Raw genomic sequence first — 26004 nt, forward strand, 5'->3', positions numbered from 1 at the left:
TTCAAGGTGGAACACATTATTCGAAAAAATATTTGGTAGTAGTTGTGCACAATGGTGACCACTATTAAGCCTACCAAATATTTTTTCGGGAAAAGCTTTGTATTTCAAGTAATTCAAGTTTAGATGCATTTCGCCATACAAAATTAAATTGATTTACTCCTGCTGATCAACTGTGGCTGCGCGCAAAGCGGGTAGTCCATTATGGAGGTAAAATTTAACATTGGTTCCTATAGTGGCGCATCTCATTGAATTCTTATGGGACCCACCACTATAGGAACACTACCACCACCATAGGTGGAAATAATTGTTCAAAATAGGGTTTAGTATGAAAATAATTGTTTAAAATAGGGTTTTCGGCAAATTATGAACACAAACCGATTTAATGTTATTAAGGCTGATACAAATTTTATTTTGACTTTTTGTCTCCCCCCCCCCCCTTCAAAAATGTTTGGCTGGATTTTGCATTTTGAGGGTGCAGATGAAAAAATATTTATCAAAGTTTCGGGTCTTGCTCAAAATTCTTTAATATTTTTCAAATTAATGCTTTATTATTTTTATCCCCCCCCCCCCTCGACCAGTCAAAGAGTAGTGGGACAAAAAGTGAAATAAATATTTGTAACGGCCTAATTAGGTATGATGCATCTATTGAAAATGTCATTTGCAAGCTTTTTGTCGAGTGCTAAATTGCCACTACGACCACTATTTTTTTTTTTTTTTTTTTTTTTTTTTTTTTTTTTTTTTTTTTTTTTTTTTTTTTTTTTGTTACTATTGGTACCTCCACTAAGGGAGCTTTTACCCTATCCTTTGTTTTTTGCTGTATACTTTACAGCTATCCACCTCTGTGCTGTGAAGTTATTTGTGTTGCTTTCATTGCACTTTAATCCAACTCTGGAAGATGTGCAAATTGAATAAGTCACAGCCAATAAAACAGCTGCTTTTATACAGTACGTTTTGTAATGTTGCCAAATACACAGCACAACAGCGCCTCGTAGCTGTTTAAAGAACAGTCTTTCAGCTAGAAGCTTTGACGAAGAACCTGTTGGCGTATCCACACAGCTTGTTCAATGTAAACGTGGCACAATTACATAACCTTGTCTGAAGCAGAACAAAACGGGCTATTTTCTATGCTATTTATATATAGCAGTGTTGCAGCGAGAACATCATCGGGACCAGTGGATACTGAGATCGAGAGTTCGAATCCAAGTAGCAAGTACTTTGATTATTCAATTTTTAAAAGCGATAGTTCTGGTTCCACATGTATTGCGTCACGGAAGGTATCCATAACCTAATTATATTCAATCGATTAATTTGGGGATGCCGTATAACTATTATTTAGCAACTGTGAAAAGGCTGAAAAGGCGCCTTCTCAAGATGTTATTCAGTTAGCGGTTACATGGGAGTCGAGAAAAGATCTATGATTTGGTGGCATAGAAGCTGCTTGCGGATGAAGATAAAGTTCGTCAGATTCATTGGTATATGGATGTAGAAATTTTCGATATCAATTTGGTGTTATATCAGAAAAATCATCTAAACGCTATAATTCCATTCCGTGTGAACAATGTTCAGTTACGTCAAAAGTTTTTCAAAGCTTATCATATAAGTCATGAACGCTCAAAATTTCATTGCAGTTCGAACAGTCCCAACAGTTCGAAGTTGGGTATCGGACAATTAGGGGGCATCCATAAAGTACGTCACGCTCATAGGGGGAGGGGGGGTTTCGGAAAGTGTGACAAGCAATGTATTAGGTATTCGAAAACCCCGTACGAAGAGGGGGGGGGGGGTCTAAAATTCCCAAATTTTGCGTGAAGTACTAAAGGATGCCCCCTTATGACATTTTTCTGGAATCTTTCTAACTTCATGTAGAATAACCCGATCTTTCCGAAATTTCGATCTATAATACAACAACTACACTACACAACTAGTTGATCAACTTACAGTAAAAATTTAAGATTTTTTGATACACTTTTCAAAAAGTTAGCTATTTGACCATTTTTTGAAAAGTGAAAAATTTGGCTGTCCCTATAATTTTGTCTATCCCCTCTGCCTATGATCGCATATCAGTCCCATATTTGCTGGGTTTCCTATTCATATGGGACAATTATGCGATCATAGGCAGCCCTGTACATGTTCAAAAGTTGAGGTCTTGTCGAGACAGGAGCTGGAACCAAGACTGAAGGTTGCAACAGCGAAGGAAAGCCGTTCCGACAACGAGCTCACCATGGAGCTGGCGAAGCGCAAGCTGCTGGATAAAGCACAGAAGCGAGCCGAAAAAGAAGCCATCGATTTGAGTTGATTCCGCGAGCTGGTGGGCCGTGGGAACAAAGAACCCCATTGTCTGACACAATTGCCACAAGCCCGGACATTAGCATGGAACAGAATCCAAATTCTGATTTTCGTCCCCAGGACGCAAATTTGCCCACTTTGAAAATCACTAGACTAAACAAACCGGTCATATGAAAAGGCTAATATCAATATGTATGAGTTGGTGCGTGGGTGGGCCACAGACTCTAATTTGACAGAACCAGTTTTGTTCACAAAAAGCTGCTGTGTCCTTTTCGATTATTGGTCTTTTGAAGTTAATAGTCCTGTTCAACGACGTAGGTTGAACTTGCTCGAAGTTGCTGCATCCTACTCTTACCCATTTGTCAACAAACTGGAAAGAGCGGGATGGAGCAAGTTCGAGCAAGTTCAACCTACGTCGCTGAACAGGACTAATAACTGTCGAAATCGTATTATGTTTCCAGTTCAAAACCGAATTAGCGACATTTTTTCTTTGACTTCCGCTGCTTTTGCCTTGCGTTAAACACAATGTCGGAAGTGGGGCGCTGTATAGAGCATCAGGTTTACAATACAGCGCCCCACTTCCGACATTGTGTTTAACGCAAGGCAAAAGCAGCGGAAGTCAATGAAAAAATGTCGCTAATTCGGTTTTGAACTGGAAACATAATAGCTTCCTGTGAGTGTAGATTACTATTTCTAGGCTATTTACCAAGCGTATCCAGCTTTTGTATTTAACTTTGTTATGACAGGTGGATTCAAAGCACTCGTATAGTATTTTTAGGATCCCAATTTGAGGTTAGAACATAGCCACGTGTGACATCTAGTTGCATAAACAGCGCAGGAGAAAATTCTCGACAAAATGGATAAATCAGAGAAAACTCATCGAAAAATCATGGAACAAGTGCAGAAGATGACAAACAGAGCACTGGAAATGCGAGGTAGGTTGGATTTGTTAGTATAATGGACAACTTATTGATCGGATATTATTCTATTCGTTTCGGAACAGTGGACACCAATCGGATGACATCTCGCATCATCCTCGCAAACAACGTCGAATACCTCGAGGAAATTCATCACTTCCGCGAAGCTCAACGATTCAGCCAGAGCAGCCCAAGTCCAGTTAGCAGCCCGATGACAAAATGATATGAACAAACAATCACTCTACTCTGTGAATTCTATTCAGGGAAAATAAAGAACAACGACCGAGCATTATATTGAATCAGAAAATTTTAATTTTTTCCTTTCATCTGCTTCTTGTTTTCTGCATTTTTTCTTTTAATTACAAATTAATAAATATTATACAGACTGTCCGCTCATCGCAGCAACGTAAGCACTTGGATTTGGACATTTATCAAACTTCACTGTATCCACTTGAAATTCTTTTGGCACCCGTCGCCAATTTTGCGCATCGAAGTAGTAATACGTGCCACGTTCCGTTGTGCCATTCTTTTCGTACGGTGTCATGCCCGGCACACGAGTGATCCACACCTTTTCCTCCGTGTGGTATCGCCAATCTCTACTATGGCTGCAAGATGAAAATACGATTATTAATCGGAAGTTAGTTGTTGCTCCACGGTTATGGTGATCCACAGTGGACAGAAACTAATGAAAACTTAATTGCTTGAAAAATCTGCAAGCAATGTTTAACTTAAATATTGAAACTAAAAATTAATAAGGTGGTCCTTTCGGTTTCATAATATTAATTTTATAAAATTATAAATGCAAAAAAAAATGTTATTCTAAAATAGTTTTGAATATGTTAAGTCTTTGAGCATGAGCGTGCATACATCAAGCTTAACTATACCAAACACCGTATGTAACAAATATGAAGAAAACCGAGATTTTTACATAAGGTGCTGTAATTCTTGCAGCATCCACCATTTGTGAAAAAATACCATGAAGTTTTAGTTTTCTGGAATGCTATGGTAACAGCGAACTTCAACGTCGATTTTCTGTGTTCATAAATTTTGTTACCTTCGGTGTTTGGTAAAGTTATGCTTGAAGTGACCGTACAATTCGTAGTTGCCTAAGACGAGACTTGCTAGAAAAGGTATGCACCAAATTCAGTCCATTTGTCTGAATGTTAGGGTAGTACAGCTTCCGCTCGATAACTGGACTTTGATAACTGTTCAGTTAGCGAGCGGCGCTCGATAACCGAGCTGAGCTCCCGGAGGCGGAGGCTATTATAAATATTTTGTTTTGTTTACTGATTTGCATAATATGAGGTTAAATTTCGTTCATTTTTGACAGACAACTGCTTTTCAACTGGAATTTGGCCCAGTTATCGAGCGCCCAGTTGAAAAGCAGTCCAGTTAAACAGCACTCAGTTATCTAGCGGATGCTGTATTGTTATTTGAACTAATGGTTTCATGGGTAGTTTTCGTCAAAACCAGGCTGCCACTTACGTAAAGTCTGGAATATAAAATCTTTCTTGAATATCATAAAAAGATCGTTTTGGTTGGGTTAAATTGATTTGCATTTGCCGAGGGGCTCACAAGGTGACAACCATCGACTAACCTCGAAAATGCATGTTGTAGGTAACATGTACAAAATTTCACATTTCTCTGAAGGTAAGGCCTTTCACTGTTAACTTTTACAGTTTTTGCTAACGTAAGAACTTCACGACACACACGAGACGCGAAATGAGACAAGACATAACACTTATCGTTCTTACAATCGTCAAGAAAAGATTAAAATTACCTTTACGTCGACCGGTTTCGGGCGTGATCTAGCCCATCTACAGGACAATGTCCGACTGACTGCGTTGGTTTTCGTACGTTGTTCGTACACGTCCAAAAACGAAGAGATGCTACTGTATTGTCAGGTCAGTTAGGGCGAAGAGGCACGATACGATTGGGGGATCATCCTCATTCATCAATGGCTCTTTGCTGTTTGTGATGATCATGGACTCCCACGCATTCAAATGTGAAATCTTTTGAACGCTTTTTATCAGTTTTGCTTCTTCCCAATTTATGTTGTGGTTGTTGTTTGAGGTATGAACCGCGACGCTGGATTCGTTGGGTTTGTTTGCGTCTACAGCATTATTGTGTTCTTTTATTCTTGTTTTTATCTTCCGGCGCGTTTGACCTATGTAGACTGCGGAGCAGTCTCGGCATGGGATCTGATAAATCCCTGACTGCTCATCTGGGAGTCCATGATCATCACAAACAGTAAAGAGCCATTGATGAATGAGGATGTCCCCCAATCGTATCGTGCCTCTTCGCCCTAACTGACCTGACAATACAGTAGCATCTCTTCGTTTTTGGACGTGTACGAACAACGTACGAAAACCAACGCAGTCAGTCGGACATTGTCCTGTAGATGGGCTAGATCACGCCCGAAACCGGTCGACGTAAAGGTAATTTTAATCTTTTATTTATTTACTTATTTATATCACCGTCTTCGACATACATCGTACAGACTGAACTTATATACTAAAACAATTAACTTATCTTAAGATCTAAACAATTCTTCTAAGTCGGGCTTTAAAAACAGATTTTGACATATTAAAATCGAACACATCACAAACATCATTAAACAAGCGAATGCAAGAGTCAAGTGGATTATTGTAACCGTAGTTTGTTCGGTGATAGGGGACAGCCAAAAGAGAAGAATGCCGGAACCGACGAGGTGGAATGTTGAGCGGAATCTGCTCAAGAAGCGAGGAGCAATCAATTGCTCCCGTGATTATGTCGAAGACAAATCGACAATGATTTTTCATAAGGGCCTAACTGACTTGATCGATTTCTCTTCGTCGACTCTCTCTTTGGCTAATAACTTGATCAAAACAAACAAAATCATTACATGTATTTACATAACATGTAGGGCCCATATAGCCGAGGCGGTAAACGCACGGGTATTCAGCATGACCATGCTGAGGGTGACGGGTTCGATTCCCGATCGGTCCAGGATCTTTTCGTAAAGGAAATTTCCTTGACTTCCTTGGGCATAGAGTATCTTCGTGCCTGCCACACGATATACACATGTAAAATGGTCATTGGCAGAGGAAGCTCTCAGTTAAAAACTGTGGAAGTGCTCATAGAACACTAAGCTGAGAAGCAGGCTTTGTCCCAGTGAGGACGTTACGCCAAGAAGAGAGAGAGAGAGAGAGAGAGAGTAGTCGTCTTCTTCGCATTTCAACCAAAAAATCTTTGAAAAACTCAATACACATTCTGTGATAACACAAAGAGAGAATCGATGAAGAGAACTCGAAAATGTCAGTTAGGCCCAAATGAAAAATCAGTGTCGAAATAAACGTTGCGTGTTCTCTCGCCTGGACGATAGTGTTTCCAAACCTATCAGTTTGCATCTTTCCGAATAAGGAGGCATCTTGACGATTGTATAAGAACGATAAGTGTTATGTCTTGTCTCATTTCGCGTCTCGTGTGTGTGGTAAGGCCTTTCATTGGAAGTTAAAAAATGGCAATCATCTTGGATTTGGCCGCTATTTTGCATAAAAAAAGACAAAAAAGACATAAAACTATCTTCAACCAGAGGTTAGACAACGGACAACACACGAAACACCCGGTGGCTCAGTGGAATGTTTTTCGTTTGACGAAAAAAATTTACCGACTGGAGCGGGAATCGAATCCTCATTCAGAGGCTTAAGAGACGGCTAGGCAACTGACGCCCGCAGTGGTCCAGATTAAAAAATATCTGGCAAAAACTCCCAAATCGTAGTAGCCTACTAGTTTTAGCCTAAATGAATGTATTGGAACATTTTTTAGCTCTCAAATTGATATTTATGACATTTTTATTATTTGTCGATTTCTTCGAAATCTGAAGAAAACGGCTGTTTTCCATACAATTTGGCAACATACATATCTCGCGTTTAGTATCATACAGGCGTATCTACAATCATCGATTTCCTCTTCGAGTTATTCCGAGAAATATGAACAGTGTTCTGATAATATCTCGATGTATTCCGGTGTAGAATATCTAGGACTAGCATCTAGAACAACAAAAACGATCCAGAATGTTTTTTTCCGGCCAAGTTATTGACGAAAGAGAAAATCGATGAAGAGAAATCGATCATTGCAGATATGCCCGTATGACAATGAACGCGAGATCATCTTGGTGCTAATGTTTTGGCAGCTACATATTTCCTTAATCAATTCTGCATACTTGAACGAGCATTTGAACGGAATATCCTCGCGGGGAGCGATTTGTAAGACACTTTGAAGTCAAAATGTAAGAGTTTCTTTTACTAATGACATATAATATCGCGTCTGTGTTCTTCATAAAAAAAATATTTTCAAATTCTTTATAAGCTGGTCAATGCTGCTGATACTATAGATGAATGATCGATGTACTGTAACTCACCAAAGACATGTTCGAAAATTGAGTTTCTGCCAGCTCTCTCAAAATTGAACCTCTGTGCTGTATAGCTTTTAAACTTATTTTATTTTCTATATATTTCAAGTTGATACTATAGGATTTGATGCACAATAACGCATATCAAGTTTGTGTTTCATTATGTGGCATGAATTCTTCATCAAAAATCGTGTGCTCATGTTACCCCGTCGGTTTAAAATCGACCCAAAAACACAGCTTTTTCCAAAAATCTTTCTTTGACATTTAAACACAATTTAACTAAAATTTTCACATCAATATACTTTAGTATTATCAAAATCATTATGATCATACGATGTGCGGAAGTTTAAACCTTGCTTTCTGCATCTTTTGTTGACTTTTCCTTATGGTGGCCAAATTACCCCGATTTACCCTACGCCTACGTAACGCTCTAAGAGGAGTGAGTGCGCTGCTACCCATACACACGTTTTAAGGATCGCATACAAAAAAAGCGTTACGGATGAGGGAAGAAATTTCAACAAATGTAAATTTTAACGTTACCTAATAAATAAATGCTGCCTTGATGAAATTTCAACAGTCTTTCCAAAAGATTGGAAATTAGGCAAATTCGTTAGCGAAACTAATAGAGCAAAAACAGAATACATAGGAAAAAAGGAGGGACTTCTGGCGGAATGTCTGAAAATATCACTTGTGAAATAACTCATAAAGTTTTGTTTCTATGTTCCTATTGTTTTGAGAAAGTATTTTCCCTCAAATTTCAGTAGGAGCGGAACATTTTTTTTTTTTTTGACGCTGAAATTCCTCTTAAAGAGGTAGTTTCAATAGAAACTTATTTTAGAAGTGCAATACAGCTGCAAGCAGCTCATACATTTTTTGATCAATGCCGGCGCCGCTGAAGTCCTTACAGTCAGTTGGGAAGGGAAATAATAAAATGTGAAGGTTGTTGCTACTAGAGACCGAGGGCACTCTGCGTCCTCACAAACTATTTTTTAAAGGATGTTTATGCCACTTCCAAACACAGAGCTTCTAGTTCATTTTACAGAAAAAAATGTAGGACATTTGATTAAGTTCATGGATTTATGATAATAACGAGATTTCCGAGCATCAGCGGAGTGGACATTCTCTTTGGATTCATAGAACCATCATAAAACCAAAATTAAAATTAACCATAAATAACTATTATTCTACGCATTTCAGTATCATAATGGCCAACTTTTTCGTACCTGTTCATAATGCAACTGAAATGAGTTGCATAATGAAAAATAGTTACATAATGTTCATAATGCAACACATTTGAGTTGCATTAGGAACATTATGCAACTCAAATGAGTTGCATTATGAAAAAAATCATTGCATAAAATTTTGTTTGGAACTCGTTGCAAAACTCGACTTTTTCAGCACTCTTCGTATTTACGTATGTACGACTCGTGCTGAAAAAATCAACTTTTTGCAACTCGTCGCACAAATAACTATATTGAGGTTGGAAGCAAAGAGCAAAAAAACCACTTTCGAGTAGGGTAAGAAATCAAACTTTGAACTAGTCAAATTGTAATCTTAATTTGAACCATTTCGAAATTCATTAAAACGACGTATTTTTTAGGCAAATATTGTCCCGAAAAAGATGTTAAACAGCTTTCCGTAATATAACCTGATAACATGGACTTAAAAAGCATTGGAAAAAGCGTTTTTGTCATGGAAAACAGGCAATTGAAAAATCACTGTGATTTCACCCATTTCCCCCCAGAGAAAGCACATTTTCGGTGCACACGTACAGCTCATGCGTTGTATCAAACGCAATATGTGAACACGTTAAATGAAAGCTTATTTATCGTAGAATCGACCAACCGAATAATATTTCGCATTATTTGTCATAAAATTGTCAAATTTAAGTAATTATTACTTGGAGAATGTTATCTTAAGTTGAACCATTTGTAATCTAAATTTGAGCTAGTAAACGGAGGCGAGCTTCCAGTGTTGACCAGCAGACTGCGCTAGTGGTTGTTTTGTTTACTCCTGGGGGATGAAAAATTCCAAATTTAGTTGCCAAGTTCCTGAAGAGTTTAGAACATTCTTAGTTGAAATTCCACTGCCTAATGAAGAATAGTTATGGGAATTAGCAAATCCATGTGTTTTTCTATTGTTCAGCACGAAATTGGCTGTTGTGGGAGATGCTCGAGCTGCTGCCGCCAGTAGTTCAAATTAAGATTAAAATCATTGCTTACGAATAATTGAATTTTTCAATGAAATTCGGTGCAAATACAAACTTTTTATCACTTAACAGAAAGCTTAAACCCGTGGCTTTCATGTACATAAGATTTTGCCGTAGTAAATTATTTCCATGTGGGAGAAAAAAACACTCAAAATTTGCGCTACTTCGGAAAGCCACAATTTGGTTCAACTTTTGATTACCTACCCTAAATGAGGTTTGAAGTTTCTAATCAATGCACATTGGTCCGAATCCACGTTTTAGCAGTATTTAGTATCTCTGTTTTCGTTAATTTTAGGTGATTGGTGTCTTCAGAGTAGTTGTTTGCATTTGTTTGCTGCATCTTCTCCAAAAAAAAATGACTAGTGTGATCCTCGTCTTAACTCAAATCTGGAATAGAACTTTTTAATTTTAAGTCATACGCGATCGAGTTCTTCGGCAAAGTTGTAGGCAATGCTATTTCGAGCAACTTTGTCGAATACACCGTTTATCTAGTTCTTAAATTGAACATAGTAGGTCAATTTAAAGTTTTGACTAAGGGTGAGCCCCCCAAAAACGGTGTTTTCGCGATAACTTTTTTATTTGATTTTTTTCGAAGATGTGAGCTTCGGAGCATTTGAAAAACAAGTAATGACGCATATTTGTTCTGAACATTGCATGTTGCTAGGTCTTGTCATTCAAATGTTATGGGCAATTTTGACTTAAAAACAACGATGTCTTGATATGCTTATATCTCATGGAGTTGATTAAATAAAAAAGTTCTTTAAGCGGCATTTGGAAGGTCACATATGAAGCCAAACTTGGAGCAAAAATTACGAGATCGTTATTTTTTAAATTGGAATAAATCGACTCCAAAAATCCCCTTAAAAAATCGAAAAACTTCATATAACTCATACAATTTTAAAGATAGGCAAACTGTCTTCGAAAAAATGTAGGTTTTTACCATGCCTACAAGTTTTCCATACACGAGTTTTTTTGCAAAACGTGAAACAAAAGCTTGTTGCAGTCGAATATGAATTCGTTCAGGATTGCCAGCAAAAAAAATCTAGGAATTCGACATGAAATCATATTGGAAATGAAGTCAAAGTATATCAAAAACTCACCATGGATTTCCAAAAAAAAAAACTTCTAGTTTGTATTGGAATTATCACTGTTCCATAATGTTTCGCCAGAAGGTGATTTCAGAGCGATAACGAAAATTCTTCGGGGAGATCGGCAGAAACTCCATAAGTAGTCGCGTCAAAACTTTTTATGCTCCGAATTTTTACGAAGAAGTAATCGTAATCCAGCAGCAACTTCTTCTAAAACTGCTACAAAGATTTCACTAGAAACTCTCCGTGGAGCTTTCAAAAAAAAAGGATCTCAGTGCTTTCACTAGAAAAAGGATCTCAGTATTTTCACTAGAAGTTTTTATCCCGATTGAAATTTTATGTGTAGACTTCCTCAAGTATTCTAGTGCCACGAGCACACTTGTTAAAAGCGCTTTTTACTTATTATACCTAGTTTCTGATAATATCGTTTTCGCACCAGACATTCAAAACTGGATTCCACATGCCTAAGGCTCTTCTTCGCACTCTGTAGGAGTGTAGGAATCCTCCAGGATTCAGAGGATTCTGTCGCTAGGATTTTAAAAAACGCTGACCAAAAATCTTTGTGTAAGCCATCAGTAGCTGTAACTCTCGAGTTTTTATGTATTCTCCGAGTGTGTTGCTACCTTGTAAATATTCAAAAATCATCCCTTTCTTCCGTACATCTCATTAAAATATGTTGAGAATCCACACTACTGCTGACATATTGCTTCCATATTTGATACTACTACTCTAAATGAAGAGGGTTATGTTGCTCGGTCTTTTTCAATAAATCTAGTTTTACCATCATATTTTTCCCAGTGCAGCAAGAGGTCTGACAACTCAGGAACAACAAAATCTCCACGAATGATTTGGGTATAAGGGATCATATTCTATACCATGGCCGCACCTCCGTTTTTTAGCATAACTTCTCCACGTGACAAATCTTGCTTCTCAGTTTAGTTTTTAGATCACTTCCACACTTCCATAGCTATTAACTGAGAGCTTTCTCTGTCAATGGACATTTTGTATGTGCATATCGTGTGGCAGGCACAAAGATACTCTATGCCCAAGGGAATGTTCATTACGTTTCCTGGACCTGGACCGACGCGACATGACCCGTCACCCTCAGAATGGTCTGCTGAATATCCGTGCGGTTACCGCATCGGATATATTACAATACAAATAACATTTCAATCCCTTGTTTTGAGTAGGATAAAAAGGAAGCACTATGCTTGATAAGACAACCGATACCCTATAAAACTGACTTGCAATTCACGGCACTATCATAACGGTTCACAGAGATTTTCAAAATTCTGAATGGGAAAAGGTGGGGAATAATTGCCAACCTATCATATAGCATAAAATTTTGCTTTATTTCGTTGAAACACCTACACAAATTTGTTACTATAGACACAATTACCTTTCTGCTTCAATAAGTGGTATCTTCGGACAATACATCTTTTAGTAAACAATTTCGTTAAAGCAATTTATTACTTGATAATATCCGAATGTACAACACACATACAACTTTAGGAATAAAAAATCGACATTTCAAAAGAACAATTAAAGATTCAGGAAGGAATTTTATCGTGAGATGATATGAGAATAGTAAAATAAGCAATACTACGCTCACATATTTGAACGGACGGAATTTCACATTAGAATTGGTGGAGCTAAAAAATGTCATGACATTTTTCCATAATATTCCATAAATAAAAAAATAATAGTGCTTTGCTTTGAATAGGATGAAAATGAAAACAGAATGCTCAAAATTGGAACAAATTTTTTAAACTTTTAGAGATTCTTATCTCAAGGCTAGTTCATCTCGGGCAACGGAAATCGTATAAGCCCAACGAATGCTTGGGGTGCGACCAAAATATACATCTCAAGCGACGTGAATTTATCATACAATTAAAAAATATATTTTGAAAATTGCAATATTAGATCGGCGAGAAAAAAATACTAAACTGTACGAAATCTCCCATTTTGTATGAACAATGACAAATCTAGCAATCTGGACGATATGCAGCATCGTATGAAAAATTGACTAGCTCAAATAAAACATATCTCACACGTTGGACCTACCTGGGATCTCCGCCAATCACGGACCTCATGGGACTAGCATTTCAACTATCACGCAGTCGGCCACCGTCAGCAATGTATAGGCAGTACAGAAAGCGATTTTGTCAGGATGTTGTACAAAACACAACCGCGAAACTGTGACGACCACTTCAAGATAAGCGAGCCTCAATCCATAATAATTTAACATTGATGGACGTCCAAAGCGATTTTGTAGGGTTCATAAAAGTGTGTCAAAATTTGCACTCTATGAATTTGTTTAAGAAATCACATGAGTTCACGAACATTGAAAAATGCAATCAATATAATCTCAAAATCTATAACACAGAACAACAACTTCAATTTGAAGTAAACCTCTACATGACACATGACCCGAGTAAAGTGCTAGTTTTCATCAGTTTCTGTCCAGCACTATGCGACCCTCAACCACAAAAACTTACAGCTCCGCTGCGGCAGCTATCTGCATCAAATCACCAACATTCGTGTAAAATAAATAAAATAATAGATCATCCTTATATTTCTGCAACGTCACCTTCGACAGCTTTTCCCTTATTGACACGTTGATCAAATACTCTGGTGGTACGTTGTAGTCGATATCTTGGGGTCTGAAACGGGAAAACGGCATTCAGCGGGGCATTCTACTAGCGATGTGATGACACAAATGACTGAAACACTTACCTCGCCGGAGAGTCGGCAAAGGGGCCGCCGAAACTAGGATACAGGTTCTCGATCGAAGTTAGGTTCAGTCCAAGGGCCGTCAGGTCCTGGCCCATTGCCAACGTTACCAGGTTTGGATCGGATTCGGCGGCGCGGATAAACGTTAAGAGACCAACCATACCGAATTGGTTATTGACCATACTAGCAGGAATATTCGTTACCATTCCTGGAAGAAAAGTGGAAAGTAGATTATGGCGTTAGTTCAGTTCAAATCAGTGGGATCGCGTGTGGAATGGTAGGTGTAGATTACCATTGGGTGATGTTTGTACGCCTCGTTTCATAGCTCCCTTGTCCATGTTCACGTTGGAACTACCAGCGTCGTTCTGCAAGTCCATCCCCATGCCAGCAGCACCACCGATCGGACCACCCGTCTTACCTAGACTATCGGCACCATGATGGTCTGAATGATGATGATGGTGGTGGACGCCTTGCAGACCTTGACTCGCTGCCAGCTGACCACTCTCCGCGTTCTGCGTGCCAGGCAGGGCCGGGAAGTCTTCGCTCGACATCGTGAACTCCGTCTGCTCGGACGTTGGCTGCTTTACCATACCAACTGTGTGGAAAGTTTGTCAAAAAGTTAAAGTGATTAAGACTAGGCATCTTCATTCAGCGAAATGAAGTTGTTTTGATCTTGTAGTTTCTTTTTTTCTTTTTGTTGGATACGCTTGACTTATGCATTATAGGAAACCTTTAGCAGTTCATAACTTGATTAAGGAATTTCTGTTTTCTTGAACGATAGTTGAGCCTTGTAAGTCGATGAGGTCCCTTTGAATTCCTGCCCGATGCGACTAGTTATGTTTGGGCTATGTATACGGCGGAATCATATATTTGAGGATTCCTAGAAATGCCCTAGGCGAATTTCGGGATATATCTTTGATAAATTATAGACGTTTTGGCCAAGTATTCTTCTTGGCAATATACTTTTCAAATTTAAACTCATGATTCTTGATGTAACTGTCACACCTGTCATTGACTTGATGGACTCTTGATCTTGGACTCTTCAAATGAAGTTCTTGCCAGACCACTTGTTATGAAGTTCAGTTTAATTGATTTTTTTGAGTATGGTAATGCTCAGCACATCTTGTTACGTGATATGATGAAAAGTCACCATTGCAAGTCTTGCCATGATCTAGCAATGCATCGCGTGATCCTTCCGAGAAGACGGAAAAGTCAACAATCCGGAGAGATCCTCAAGTCCAGTACAAAGCCTTCCAGTCCGCAACAAAACTCAAATCTTGATATTACAATGCTTCACAGAATTAATCAAGCTTTCAAGGTCGCGTTTCCGCTTCCTTATCACTTAAATTTCTAGAACTTATTTTTTTTTAATCTCTGAAGAAATCTTTGAAGATTTTTTTTGTGGAAATTCCTGGAGAAATTGCCCGAGGAAATACGAGACGTAACCCTCAAGGCATTCCTGAAGAAATCCCGTAAGTAGTTTCTGCAAAAACCTTCACAGGAGTTCCCTTAAGTAATTTCTGTAAGAATCCTTACTGCAATTTCCGAAGATATCACTAGAGGCATCCCTGGAGGAATTCCTGGAGCAATTCCTGGAGCAATTCCGAATTGAAGGAATTCGTATTGCAATCTTAGAAAGAAATCTCTGTTAGGTTATCAGATGAAATTCCTTGAGAAATTCATGGAGTAATTCCTGAAAAAAAGAACTGGGGAAATATCTGGAGCAGTTCCAGGAGAAATCACAGAAGAAATGAGTTGATAAATGCCATAATGAATTCCACGAGAATTGCCAACTAGAATTTCTAAAGCAATACCAAGAGATTTTCGTATAGGAATACCAAGAGGTAATCCAGGGAAATCCATCCTATGGGGATGAGTTGGGAAATCTAAAAGAGAAATCCTAGTGAAATCTCTAGAGAAATTCCTATATGAGTAATAATTGAAGGCATTTGCAGAGGAACATTTTAAGAAATTCCTAGGATTCCTAAGAGGAATTCCTGAAAAAATCTTGAGGAAAACCCCTATATTTATTCATCAGTAGGTCGGCTCAAAAGGCACGTTCTCCTCCATTTGGGAAATTTGGCTATCCGTAGATTTATTCATGGATGAATGCATGGACTTATTCATAAAGGAATTACTGTAGAAATATTTACAGAAATATCTGAATACATCTCAAGAGGAGTTCCTGTAGAAATGACTGGATAAAGCAGGAATCCCTAGGGTATCACAGGAAGAATGCATGAACAAATGTTAGGCAAATATCTGAAATGGATCTTATGGAAATTTTCAGAAAAACTCATGGAGGAACTCCAGAAAAAAATCCTAGAATAATCAATACAGATATACATGGAGAAATCCAAGCGGGATTTGTTGAAAGAATCCCTAGGAAAATCCCTAGAGAAATTTCTGTATAAATCCACGTAGTAATTCTAGCAGGAATTATTGAAGAAACCATTAGAGAAACCCCCGAAGCCCCGGGATACACCGCAGTAGGAGTTCATGCAGAAATTTTTGGAAGAAGTCCTGCAGGAATAACAGTAACGTTTTCTGGAGTGATTCCAGCAGAAGTTCCTGAAAGAATCCCATGAAAAGCTTCTAGAGGAATCACACGAGAAATGCCTGCCAAAAATCTCATAGGGAAACATCTGTACGGATCGTTATGAAATCCCCGAAGAACAAAAAGTAAACCTGGAGGAATCCCAGGGATGCCGGAAAGAAGAGATAAGTCTACCTGTAATCACAACAACAGACAATCAAGGTTGTTCTAGAGGAAATGAGGAAGAACAGTCTTGAAGCCCACATTTTTTTTTATGGGTTTTCAGTTGGAGCTGCGTGACAGCTTGTTTGTCAAGGCTGAACCCGTTATTCAAATTTCATCTCTACAAAGACCAATGTTTAGACGGAATAGGCTATGTTGCCCAATTTAACACTAGTTTTTACATTGTGACTTAGTAGTTTTCTTCAAAATTTTGCATTTTCCCTCCCATAGATGTATTAGTCATGTCCGCCCTCAATCATGTGAAGTCTATGAAGCTATCAGAATAAATCTTTACCCGCGGAACCTGAAGCCCCAAGAATGTTTATGTCCATTCTTCCATTCTATCTCCAAGAAATATTACGTAAAATGTATAATCGAACTAATTACGGTCAAATACCAATTGAAGACAACAACCGTTACTGCGATAACACCTATGTTGGTAGTCACCTACAGCACTGGCGCCATCCCCGATGATAGACACTAGTTTTGAACATGGTACGACATACGAAAACAACCTAACTATTAAAACAGAGCCAATCTGTTCATTTGTCCTGTCGGTCCTACCTAGATAAAACATGTCACTTTCTCCTCCGTAACCTAGAAATGTCAGCCTAGTCATACACAAGTTAGTCCTTCAGCTTATAAGAAACAATCAGTTTTTGTCCAAAATGTCACGTCGAACGCATTGACGTTAATAAAGCGTTTAAGTATGGTCCACTGCACAAACTTAGGCTGGCCCGTCCACTCCCAAAGAAAATTTGACGTTTGAGCGGTGTCGACACCGCTCAAAAGTCAAACCTCGTGTGAGAGCAAGCAGGCCAGTATAAATTCGTGCAGTAATCCATTGTTCGCACGTTAGCTTCGAATCTATCAACACTATTAAGTGCTGCAACTTTCCTCCCTACTATTCGGTTGATTTCACTAGATTTAGAGAATATTAATGGATATCATTGTAATATTTAAAAGAAGCAAATCTGTTTTGATAAAATAACTAATTTAAATATATTTAATTATTGTATGTTACTCAAATTATAGTAAACTTAGTAGTTAATCAAAATCAGCCAAAAAATGTGGGAAAGAAAGCCCAAACAGCATTTTCAAGTCTACTGGCAATAAAAAGGTTTCAAAACCTGTCACAAAACCTATAATATTTCTACTAGGATTTGTAACGATCATCAAAACCTTCTTAAATCCAACCGACTTGGAACTATTGCTTGGGTATAGAATCTATTGAGCCCCGGCGGTCCCTCCATGTTTATCGAGCATGTCTGATAAATATGCCAAAACATATGATCAGCCATACTCCATCTGCAGCAGCCGGTTCGTGATGAACCGTTGGAGGCGCATTAAAGTGTTAAAAAGGTGATATGATTCACTGAAGAATACTACATTACAATAACCTTCACTTTAATACTGTCAAACCCTGCGAACTTGGCCAGGGAGTCTTGAAGCCCACATTTTATAATTAAAAAATTACCCCAAATTTAGGTTGAAATTATATATATATTTCAAAAACTGTAGGATAGTTCTCTTAAAAAATTAGTGAAAGTTTCTACCCTAAAAATCTCACCAAATAGCTCAATTCCTTCAAGTACCTATTTTGGTGAACTCTTAGATTGTTCCCAGAATTCTTTTGGGTCAATTGCAAGAAATTGATTTGAGAATTCTACTGAATTTTTCTATTAATAAGAAATGACATCCAAACACTCTAAAAAAAACTAGGAAGTCCAATCCATAATTCCACAGGTCACCTGACCGTTAAATTGCTGGTAAAGTTTTAAAACTGGACTGGATGTCTGTTATATGTGCTGGTGGTGTAGTGATGTTGAGATTTAGATGAAGATCCAATCCAATGGAAATTTGGAAATCACGATAGCATACCAACAATTTTGAAAAATAATACTGGTGACACAGATATAATATTTTGGCAATTACGATAAATACTTCAGAAGAGATTTTGTCAGCGTTTTCCGGCGTTTTTCTTGGGATTCCTAATGAAGTTTCTCCTAGACTGTCTGGAGGAGTTTTTCACGGGGTTTCTCCTTGGGTACCTCGCGGGTTTTTTTTTTCTAGAGGTTTTTCCAAGTTTCTCAATCTTCCCGGAGATTCTTCAAAATCTTATCCAAAGTCTCTTCATGAAGTTCTCTAAGTGGTTTTTCGGGATACCTTTCCAACAGTTTCTCTCAGGATTTATGCGAGGTTCTTGCAGAAGTTCTTCCAGGCATTTCATCTAGAAAGTTTCTGATGTTTTTCTTGGAAATCCACACGGGATTTCACCGGAAGTTCCTTCAAGGGTTTCTCTTAGAGGTTTTTAGAGTACCTCCTTAAATTTTCTGCCGGGATTACTCCCTGGATTTTTTTCCGAGATTCCCAGTTTTTTTCTGGATTTCTTCCAGACTACCTAGTTTTTCCAATAGATCTTTGAGGGGCTTCTCGCAAGATTTCCCTTGAATTCCTTCCGCTATTCTCCAGGAATTTCTCACAAGAAATTTATCACAGGAGACATTCCGAGAAAAAAAACCCCGAAAAATTCCTGGAAAAACTCCTGAAGCAATTATTCTAGAAAATGAGGGAATGATTCCGATAAAACCGGCAAAAAAATCTCATGTGGATCACTGCAAGAAATGCAATGAACAACTTCAAGGAAAAGTCTGGAAAAAGCTTCTGCAGAAATCCTAAAGTCTTGGTATGATGGTATGAACTAGGAATTGCGCCACTTGGGCGGTGGCTTCTATTTATTTATTTATTTATTTATTCTTTATTCGCTTCATCTGACTCGTGTCTTAATGAAGGTGGTGGGGAAAAGCCTCCTGGAAGTTCAGGTCTAGAAGAAATTCTGGAAATCAAAATCCTCGTGAAAAACTTCAGCCGAAATCGGTAGGAATTCAGGAATCTCAAGGAAAAAAATATTCGAATCTTGAAAAATGCCAGTACGGACCCGGAAAAATCTCCGGAAGGAATTCAAAAAAAGAATACCAAGAACATTTTTCATGAAAAAATGCGGAAGGAATCCTGTGACAGTAGGCATTCCAAGAGGTACTTTTAAAGTAGTTCCAGAAAGAAACCCTGACAGAATTTCTGGAAAAAGATTTCAACTACCAGATTCATATCAACAATGTAGTAAACTTTGTGAGCTTCTGAGTAGATGTACAGGTAGTAAAGTTCACTACTTAGTAGGTATTCATGTTTTATTTTTTATCGGTGTAAAATTTACCTGAGTTTCCATACTATTCCCTGAGGATTCCCGGTTTTTCCAGGTAGTAGACACCCTGTATTATTGCATGCATTTTCACATGTTATACCCAAGAACACTCCGTATTTATTACAGCAAAACGTATTTTTTTAATAGTTTATTATTCGGGTAAGGGTTAAAATAGTTGAAAATAGTGGTTTCTGACAAAAAACTGACTTTTGTTGGAACAAGTTGGAACGTCTTGAAAATTGGAATCAAGCCTGTAAAACCTGTATCCGCAATCAGTGCTGAAAATTTCATTTCGTCACATCTAAATTCAACCACCTACAGCTCATTTTAAAAGCTGAACCTGAGAATATGGTATATGAAAAACTTGTGCGGCTAGACCAGTTCTGCAAGAACGTCACGGAAAAAACGCCATTTTTCGAATATTTAAGGTAAATGTCACGGACTACCCTTGAAAAATGCCAAATGATATTCACCGTGAATATCATTGGCATTTTTCGAAGGTAGTCCGTGACATTTACCTTAAATTTTCGAAAAATGGCATTTTTTCCGTGACTTTCTTGCAGAACTGGTCTAGCCGCACATGTTTTTAATATACCATATTCTCAGGTTTAGCTTCCAAAATGAGCTGTAGATGATTGAATTTAGATATGACGAAATGAATTTTTCAGCACTGTCCGCAATAATCGGGACACAGAAAGACGACTATAACTCAGCAATACCTTGTATGCACCAAACTTTGCGCAGTTAAGAAATATCAAATTTCTAGTCGTTATAAAAAATACAAACAAACAAAATATATCATGAACAACATGCTCATACGATAGACTAATGATCCTTCTTTGAGTCTGCAATATAAAAAAAATCATAATATTAATAAAAAAATACTTAAAATAGAAAAACTATTTCATTGCCTTGTTCCTAACTTTGCGCACAAAGTCTTCGATTGTTCCTAACTTTGCGCATAGTGTGCCTAACTTTGCGCATGATATGAAGTGCTTAAAAAAGTAATCAAAAATGCTATTATTTAATGTTTGCCCATTAAACTAAAGTTATTCAGATCAGGTAGTGTGCCCTTAATTGATCTTTGTTGAAATATTTTGTCCTACGAGGGAGGGGGAACGGAGGCCTCCGGTGTTCTTGATTTCGTCTGCGGTTCGTACTAGGCACCTACCGTGTGAACAATCCAAACTTCATGAGGGGTTGTTTCCTTTTAGCCACAGGATAATCAAAGGTAAAAGCTTCCTGATAAATGAAGACTTAGTGACCGTTACGGATAGGAACAATAAGGGGTCATTTAAATATGACGTCCATCTTTGGGGGGAGGGGGCTGGGGTTGTCTGAGAAAGTGTGATATGCTATGTATTAGGTATACTATGAAGCGTGACGGGGTGGCCCAGGGGAAAAGGGGGTTCTAAAAGTCTTAAAAATGGTGGACGTCATATTTGAATTGTCCCTAACATTGACCGCCGGAAAATCCAAATGAAGGACTGTTCACAAATCACGTCTCATTGTAGACAGATGGAGAGTGCCTGCCATAGTGCTACGGTTCATACAATTTTCTACTAATTTCTATACAAAATTTGGTACATGGCGGAGAGGCAGGCCTGAAATTATCAGTACTGGTGTTACATAAAATTTAACATAATTCATAAGTCATGTATTCACGTTCAACAAGCATTTACTGCAAGTGCGCAAAAATTAGGAACACAGTGCAAATAATGGTTCCAAACATTGCGCACCACTATTTACTAATTAAATTGAAAAATTTCTTACGAACTGTGATTGATATTACTAGAATATCACCTTTTTTGTCAATTAACTGCAAAATTAATCATCGTTGCACAGTTTTATCGAGGAAAATGTTGATTTTTAATAGAGTTACTTCTTGGCAACCGTGTTAAGGCGAGGTAAATTTTGACATTTTTGTGTATTTTTTGTTTATTATTCAACATAAACAAAGATTTTATGGACATTAAATATTTGCCAAATAATGTTTATGTTTACACAATGCTAGTGCAATGATTAAACTGGTGAATATGTTGGCATTTAGTTATTTGTTTCGTTATTTTACAAGAATGCGCAAAGTTTGGACCTGCGCAAAGTTAGGTGCGCACACGGTAGATACATTAAAATTGCTCAAATTTGGCCTGATAACATCTTGAGATGTGGTCATTTCATCTGCAAAATTTCATGTGAATCGGTGCAGTACTTTTTGTTGTAGCAACGAACAGTAGAACGCGCGCAATTAAGTTTTGAACAGCCCCTAGTTTCGCTTGTCAACGCCTTAACTTTTAAATATGATAAAGGAAATTACTGAAATTTTGAACATAAACTTCTCAATCTACATTTGTTGCTTAGGCAAAATTTAAAAAAAAAATCTATGCTTTATCAACAATTTTATAGTCGAACCATATATTGGGACCGATCGTGATTTTCGTCCCTCAGACAGCAATTATTAGTCAGTACCCCTTATTGTTTCGATTGTACTGTTGAAAGTACTACACCAAAAATCATCAAATTGCGTAGGCATAATATATACATAATCAACTACCTGCTGTGGAAATTCCATGAAAATTGGCAAAGCCATTCAAAATTTATGGCAAACAACGCACATGAAAAACACGAAACATTTTCACTAACAATCATTTCTATCAACACCAGTAGCTTTCAAACAAATTGATCAAAGTTAATGAAATTTTCGACTCACTCAAAGTGCAAATTTTCGGTAATACCAATCCGTGTGGTCAATTATGAATTTCAAATAACTCAACGTACATATGTACAGATGGGTAAATTATTGGTTAAATTGGGAAAAAAATCCACAGCTCAGGTGAGATTTGAACTCACGACCCTTATTCGCTAGACAAGTGCTTTACCAACTAAGCTACCGAGCCAATTAATGACCCGGCAACTTAGTTGTCATAAGGTTCAATTCTAATCTCATCGATCTATATCATCTTCCCCTAAACCGCAAATAAATATTATAATGAAATTATTATAATGAAATTATAATGAAATTTTGTAAGAAAGTGTCTCTATAAGTATCATAACTGCTTACTAAATTTCAAAATTATCCTCACAGAACTTTGAATTGTAGCGAAAATAGCCATCTATTATGCCCATGAAAATTGGTAATGATTGTGCAAAATGCTTACAACCACGTCTGTTTGTTTTTCATCCACAGGCAAATGTAATGCATCAATTTTTATGAAATTGGGCATAAATAATAAACATACACCAAAGAGTTCTCAGTCAACTTTTTGGCCGATTTTTTTTTTTTTTTGCTAGGTTTCTAGCTGCACTCTGAATAGAGTTGAAACCTCTACACTAGACCTGAAGATAGAAAAGAGTACGTAATCTTTCAGAAGCAGTTTGCCAGCCGTACGCGGAAAATGATATCCATTAAGACACTGTTGCAACTGACTCAGAAAGTTACGGTAAAAGATTGGAAAGTTTTCAATTAGTCAGTCAGTCAGTATTTGCCTATGTAGTGTTATGGTCACACGGTTTGTGTTTGTCTCCTTGTTTGATTTTGTGGTATGGTTAAATATGTTTTTCTCCTCGTTAAGTCAGTTGTCGTATGTTGTTTTTCTTTCATCGAATCAATCGAACCCTGTATGTTAAAATATAGTCGATCCTGTGTCAAATTGTTTTCTTGATTTCGATAATCGTTTTCTACTTGTGTTCATCTCTTGTATCCTTAAATTGTCACAATCCACAGAAACATGTAACTGAACTGCTGAACATCTAAGAGATAATCAAAAATACGCCAAGTTGGTCAGTTGATTGCAATAAAATTTTAAAATAATAAAGATTTCATGTCAACTTTCATCCCGCTACAAATACTATTGAAAATATTCAAATTCGTTCAATTGTCCTATCGGTCCTACCTAGATGAACCATATCATTTTTTTAAGCGTAGCCTAGAAATGTCAACCTAGTCACACACAAGTAACGTTGTTCAGTTAATATAAAGCAGTCAGTTTTTGTCCAAAATGTCACGTCGAACGCATTGACGTCAACAATGCGTTTAAGTGTTCGCACGTTAGCTTCGAATCTATCAGCACAATTAAGTGCTGCAAATCTCCTTCCCACTATTGATTCTTCGGTCGATTTTTATTGCTTTATTTAATTAAAGAAAATATGACCAACTAACATTGTAAAAATTCGAAAAAGCGACTATGACATTAATAAATTACTATGTAATAAAAATCAACCGAGAAACGTGGGAAATAGAGCCCAAACAACATTTTGAAGTCAGATGGCTGTAAAAGGTTCCAAAACCTGTCACAAATCCTATAATACTTTTATTAGGATTTGTAACGATCATCAAAACCTTCTCAAATCCAACCGACTTGGAACTATTGCTTGGGAATAGACTCTACTGAGCCCCGGCGGTTCCTCCTGTTTATCGAGCATGTCTGATGCATATGATCAGCCATACTCCATCTGCAGCAGCCGGTTCGTGATGAACCGTTGGAGGCGCATTAAAGTGTTAAAAAGGTGATATGTTTCACTAAAGAACACTACATTACAATAATCAAAATGAAACTCCTTCACTTTAATACCGTCAACCCCTGCGAACTTGGCCAGGGTCTCAGTCAACTTTTTGGCCGATTTTACCAATTCATTACAGAGTTTCAGCCATACTTCTGTGTCCCGTTTATTGCGAATACAGGCTTTACAGACGATAAAGAAGCATTTCAGCTTCTACAATAAATTCAAGAAATTTACCGGCACAGTTAAAATGCAAAAAATTCAACTTTACATTTTAGGACTAATTCCAGTTTTATGCTGGATCACAACTTGAGTATTTTAAGGATACATGAGTTCTACAGAAACAAAAACATCAATTTTATGATTATTAAGTGCGATAAATAGAAAAAAAAACTTTTGTGCACCCCTTCGTTTTTCTCATAGATCTAGAAATTCAAAAATCACAATCCCAAAAAAACAATGAATAAGTCAAGCGTAAACAGGTGGTGCTGTTGTACTCTTTTGTTCCAAAAGTGTTCGTAGGTAGAGAGCAGCGTTCCAAAGTATGTATGGGACAAGAGAGTACAAATTGCAGCACTCAGGAAAAACATCATCACCAATCGGTATTACTCCACCAGACCAGCGTAGCATACTTACCATACGGTTTACTCCCGGGAGGCTGCAGTGCGTTCGACTGCGGTAACGATTGATCGTTCTGGCCACCCCGCGCGTTCGTGAGCGATGGAAACTCGGACAGGTCGAGCAGCGGGGGAGTTCCCGTCTCCGCCGTACCGTTGTCGAACACGCTATGGAAATTATTGATGCTATTCCCGCTTTGAGATCCATATCCTCGTGACTGCATGAACGAGACCATGTTAGACTGAAACGGAACAGATAGGAGCAGGAATGTTTTTCTTATGTTAATAACATAACTTAACGTTTGACAGTGATTTCAAAACAATACCAAGCACGTGCATACTGTGATAGATTAAAGAATAAGGAGAAGAATATAAATTGCGCACTTAACCAAGCTCCGCTCTTTTGCGTAGCATATGCGACGGCGTGTGTGTGGTTGCCTCCCGCGATAACCGAAGCAAAATATCTACAAATATTTCGCCTCCAATCCCCTTTGTCCACTCTCTCATCATCATGCAATGCACTTTATTTTCACGCGGAAGGATTTATGAATGACTCCAATAAAATGTCATCTCTCTAGTAGCAGTAGTGGGGAAGAAAGTCGAGCACGTTTGGAAGCGTACCGTCGGTAATTTATTTACGGCTAATGTTCGCATTTTGTGGCACTACTATTAAGGAAGGTACTGCGTTTTCTTTCTGCAACTACTATTGGGTTCTGCGCTGCGCTGTCAGACGAAGAAGATGAGATAACACTTCGGTGTGTGTTGTTTACACCCGTTCAGGTTTTTCTTCCTTCTCCGTTGCTCGTCGTAGCACAACATCACGGTTCCTCGTCGTACGTGCTTCTGACGGCGGAATCCAATCTTACGGGCCTCCCTAGCCCCTGCGTCTGTAGCGCTAGTACAGTAGTGGTTCGATTTTATGAAGTGGATGATAGAATTTTTGCAAAACTAGGACTAAAAGCTTTGCGATATCTGTAAGTGCTAGAGTTCGGAGAGGAAATCATTCAGTGAGTTTATTCCAAATATAGAATATCATCAATCATATTTCGTAAAATATTTGCCTTCGTAGTCGCATGAAAAATAATAAATGTATGTATTTTTTGTAAGAAATGTATTTTTTTTTATTTATTTAATTTTCATTTTGCAGCATTTGGTGGGGCAATGAGAGTGCAAGTCAGTCCAAAGTCGATTATAAGGAGGGGTAATGGCTGAATAGTGTTTGATGACCACACAAACGCCATGAGATAGGAAAAGCATATTTTGGTGTGGCATTAGGGTGTTGGTACAGACTTGACAATATCAATGCT

General features: G+C 37.9%; 1 protein-coding gene and 1 long non-coding RNA gene across 5 annotated transcripts in view; one reads left to right on the top strand and one right to left on the bottom strand.

Moving 5' to 3' along the window:
• Positions 1–2953: 2953 nt before the first annotated feature.
• LOC134289712 (uncharacterized) lies at positions 2954–3499 on the top strand. Its single transcript, XR_009998629.1, has 2 exons — positions 2954–3218; positions 3287–3499. It is a non-coding gene; the product is annotated as an uncharacterized LOC134289712 (long non-coding RNA).
• LOC109431859 (regulator of gene activity) overlaps positions 3490–26004 on the bottom strand; it is an 81611-nt gene continuing 59096 nt past the window's right edge. For all 4 annotated transcript variants that reach the window (XM_062856056.1, XM_019708121.3, XM_062856055.1 and 1 more), the window contains exons 4-8: positions 24717–24939; positions 13916–14218; positions 13627–13831; positions 13389–13553; positions 3490–3805 (exon numbers count right to left, since the gene is read on the bottom strand). In XM_062856056.1, coding sequence (XP_062712040.1) covers positions 3577–3805; positions 13389–13553; positions 13627–13831; positions 13916–14218; positions 24717–24939 — 1125 coding nt within the window. In that variant the 3' untranslated portion in view covers positions 3490–3576. The remainder of the gene's footprint in view (positions 3806–13388; positions 13554–13626; positions 13832–13915; positions 14219–24716; positions 24940–26004) is intronic.

This window comes from Aedes albopictus, chromosome 3 (genome assembly GCF_035046485.1).
Source record: "Aedes albopictus strain Foshan chromosome 3, AalbF5, whole genome shotgun sequence".
Lineage (NCBI taxonomy): Eukaryota > Metazoa > Arthropoda > Insecta > Diptera > Culicidae > Aedes > Aedes albopictus.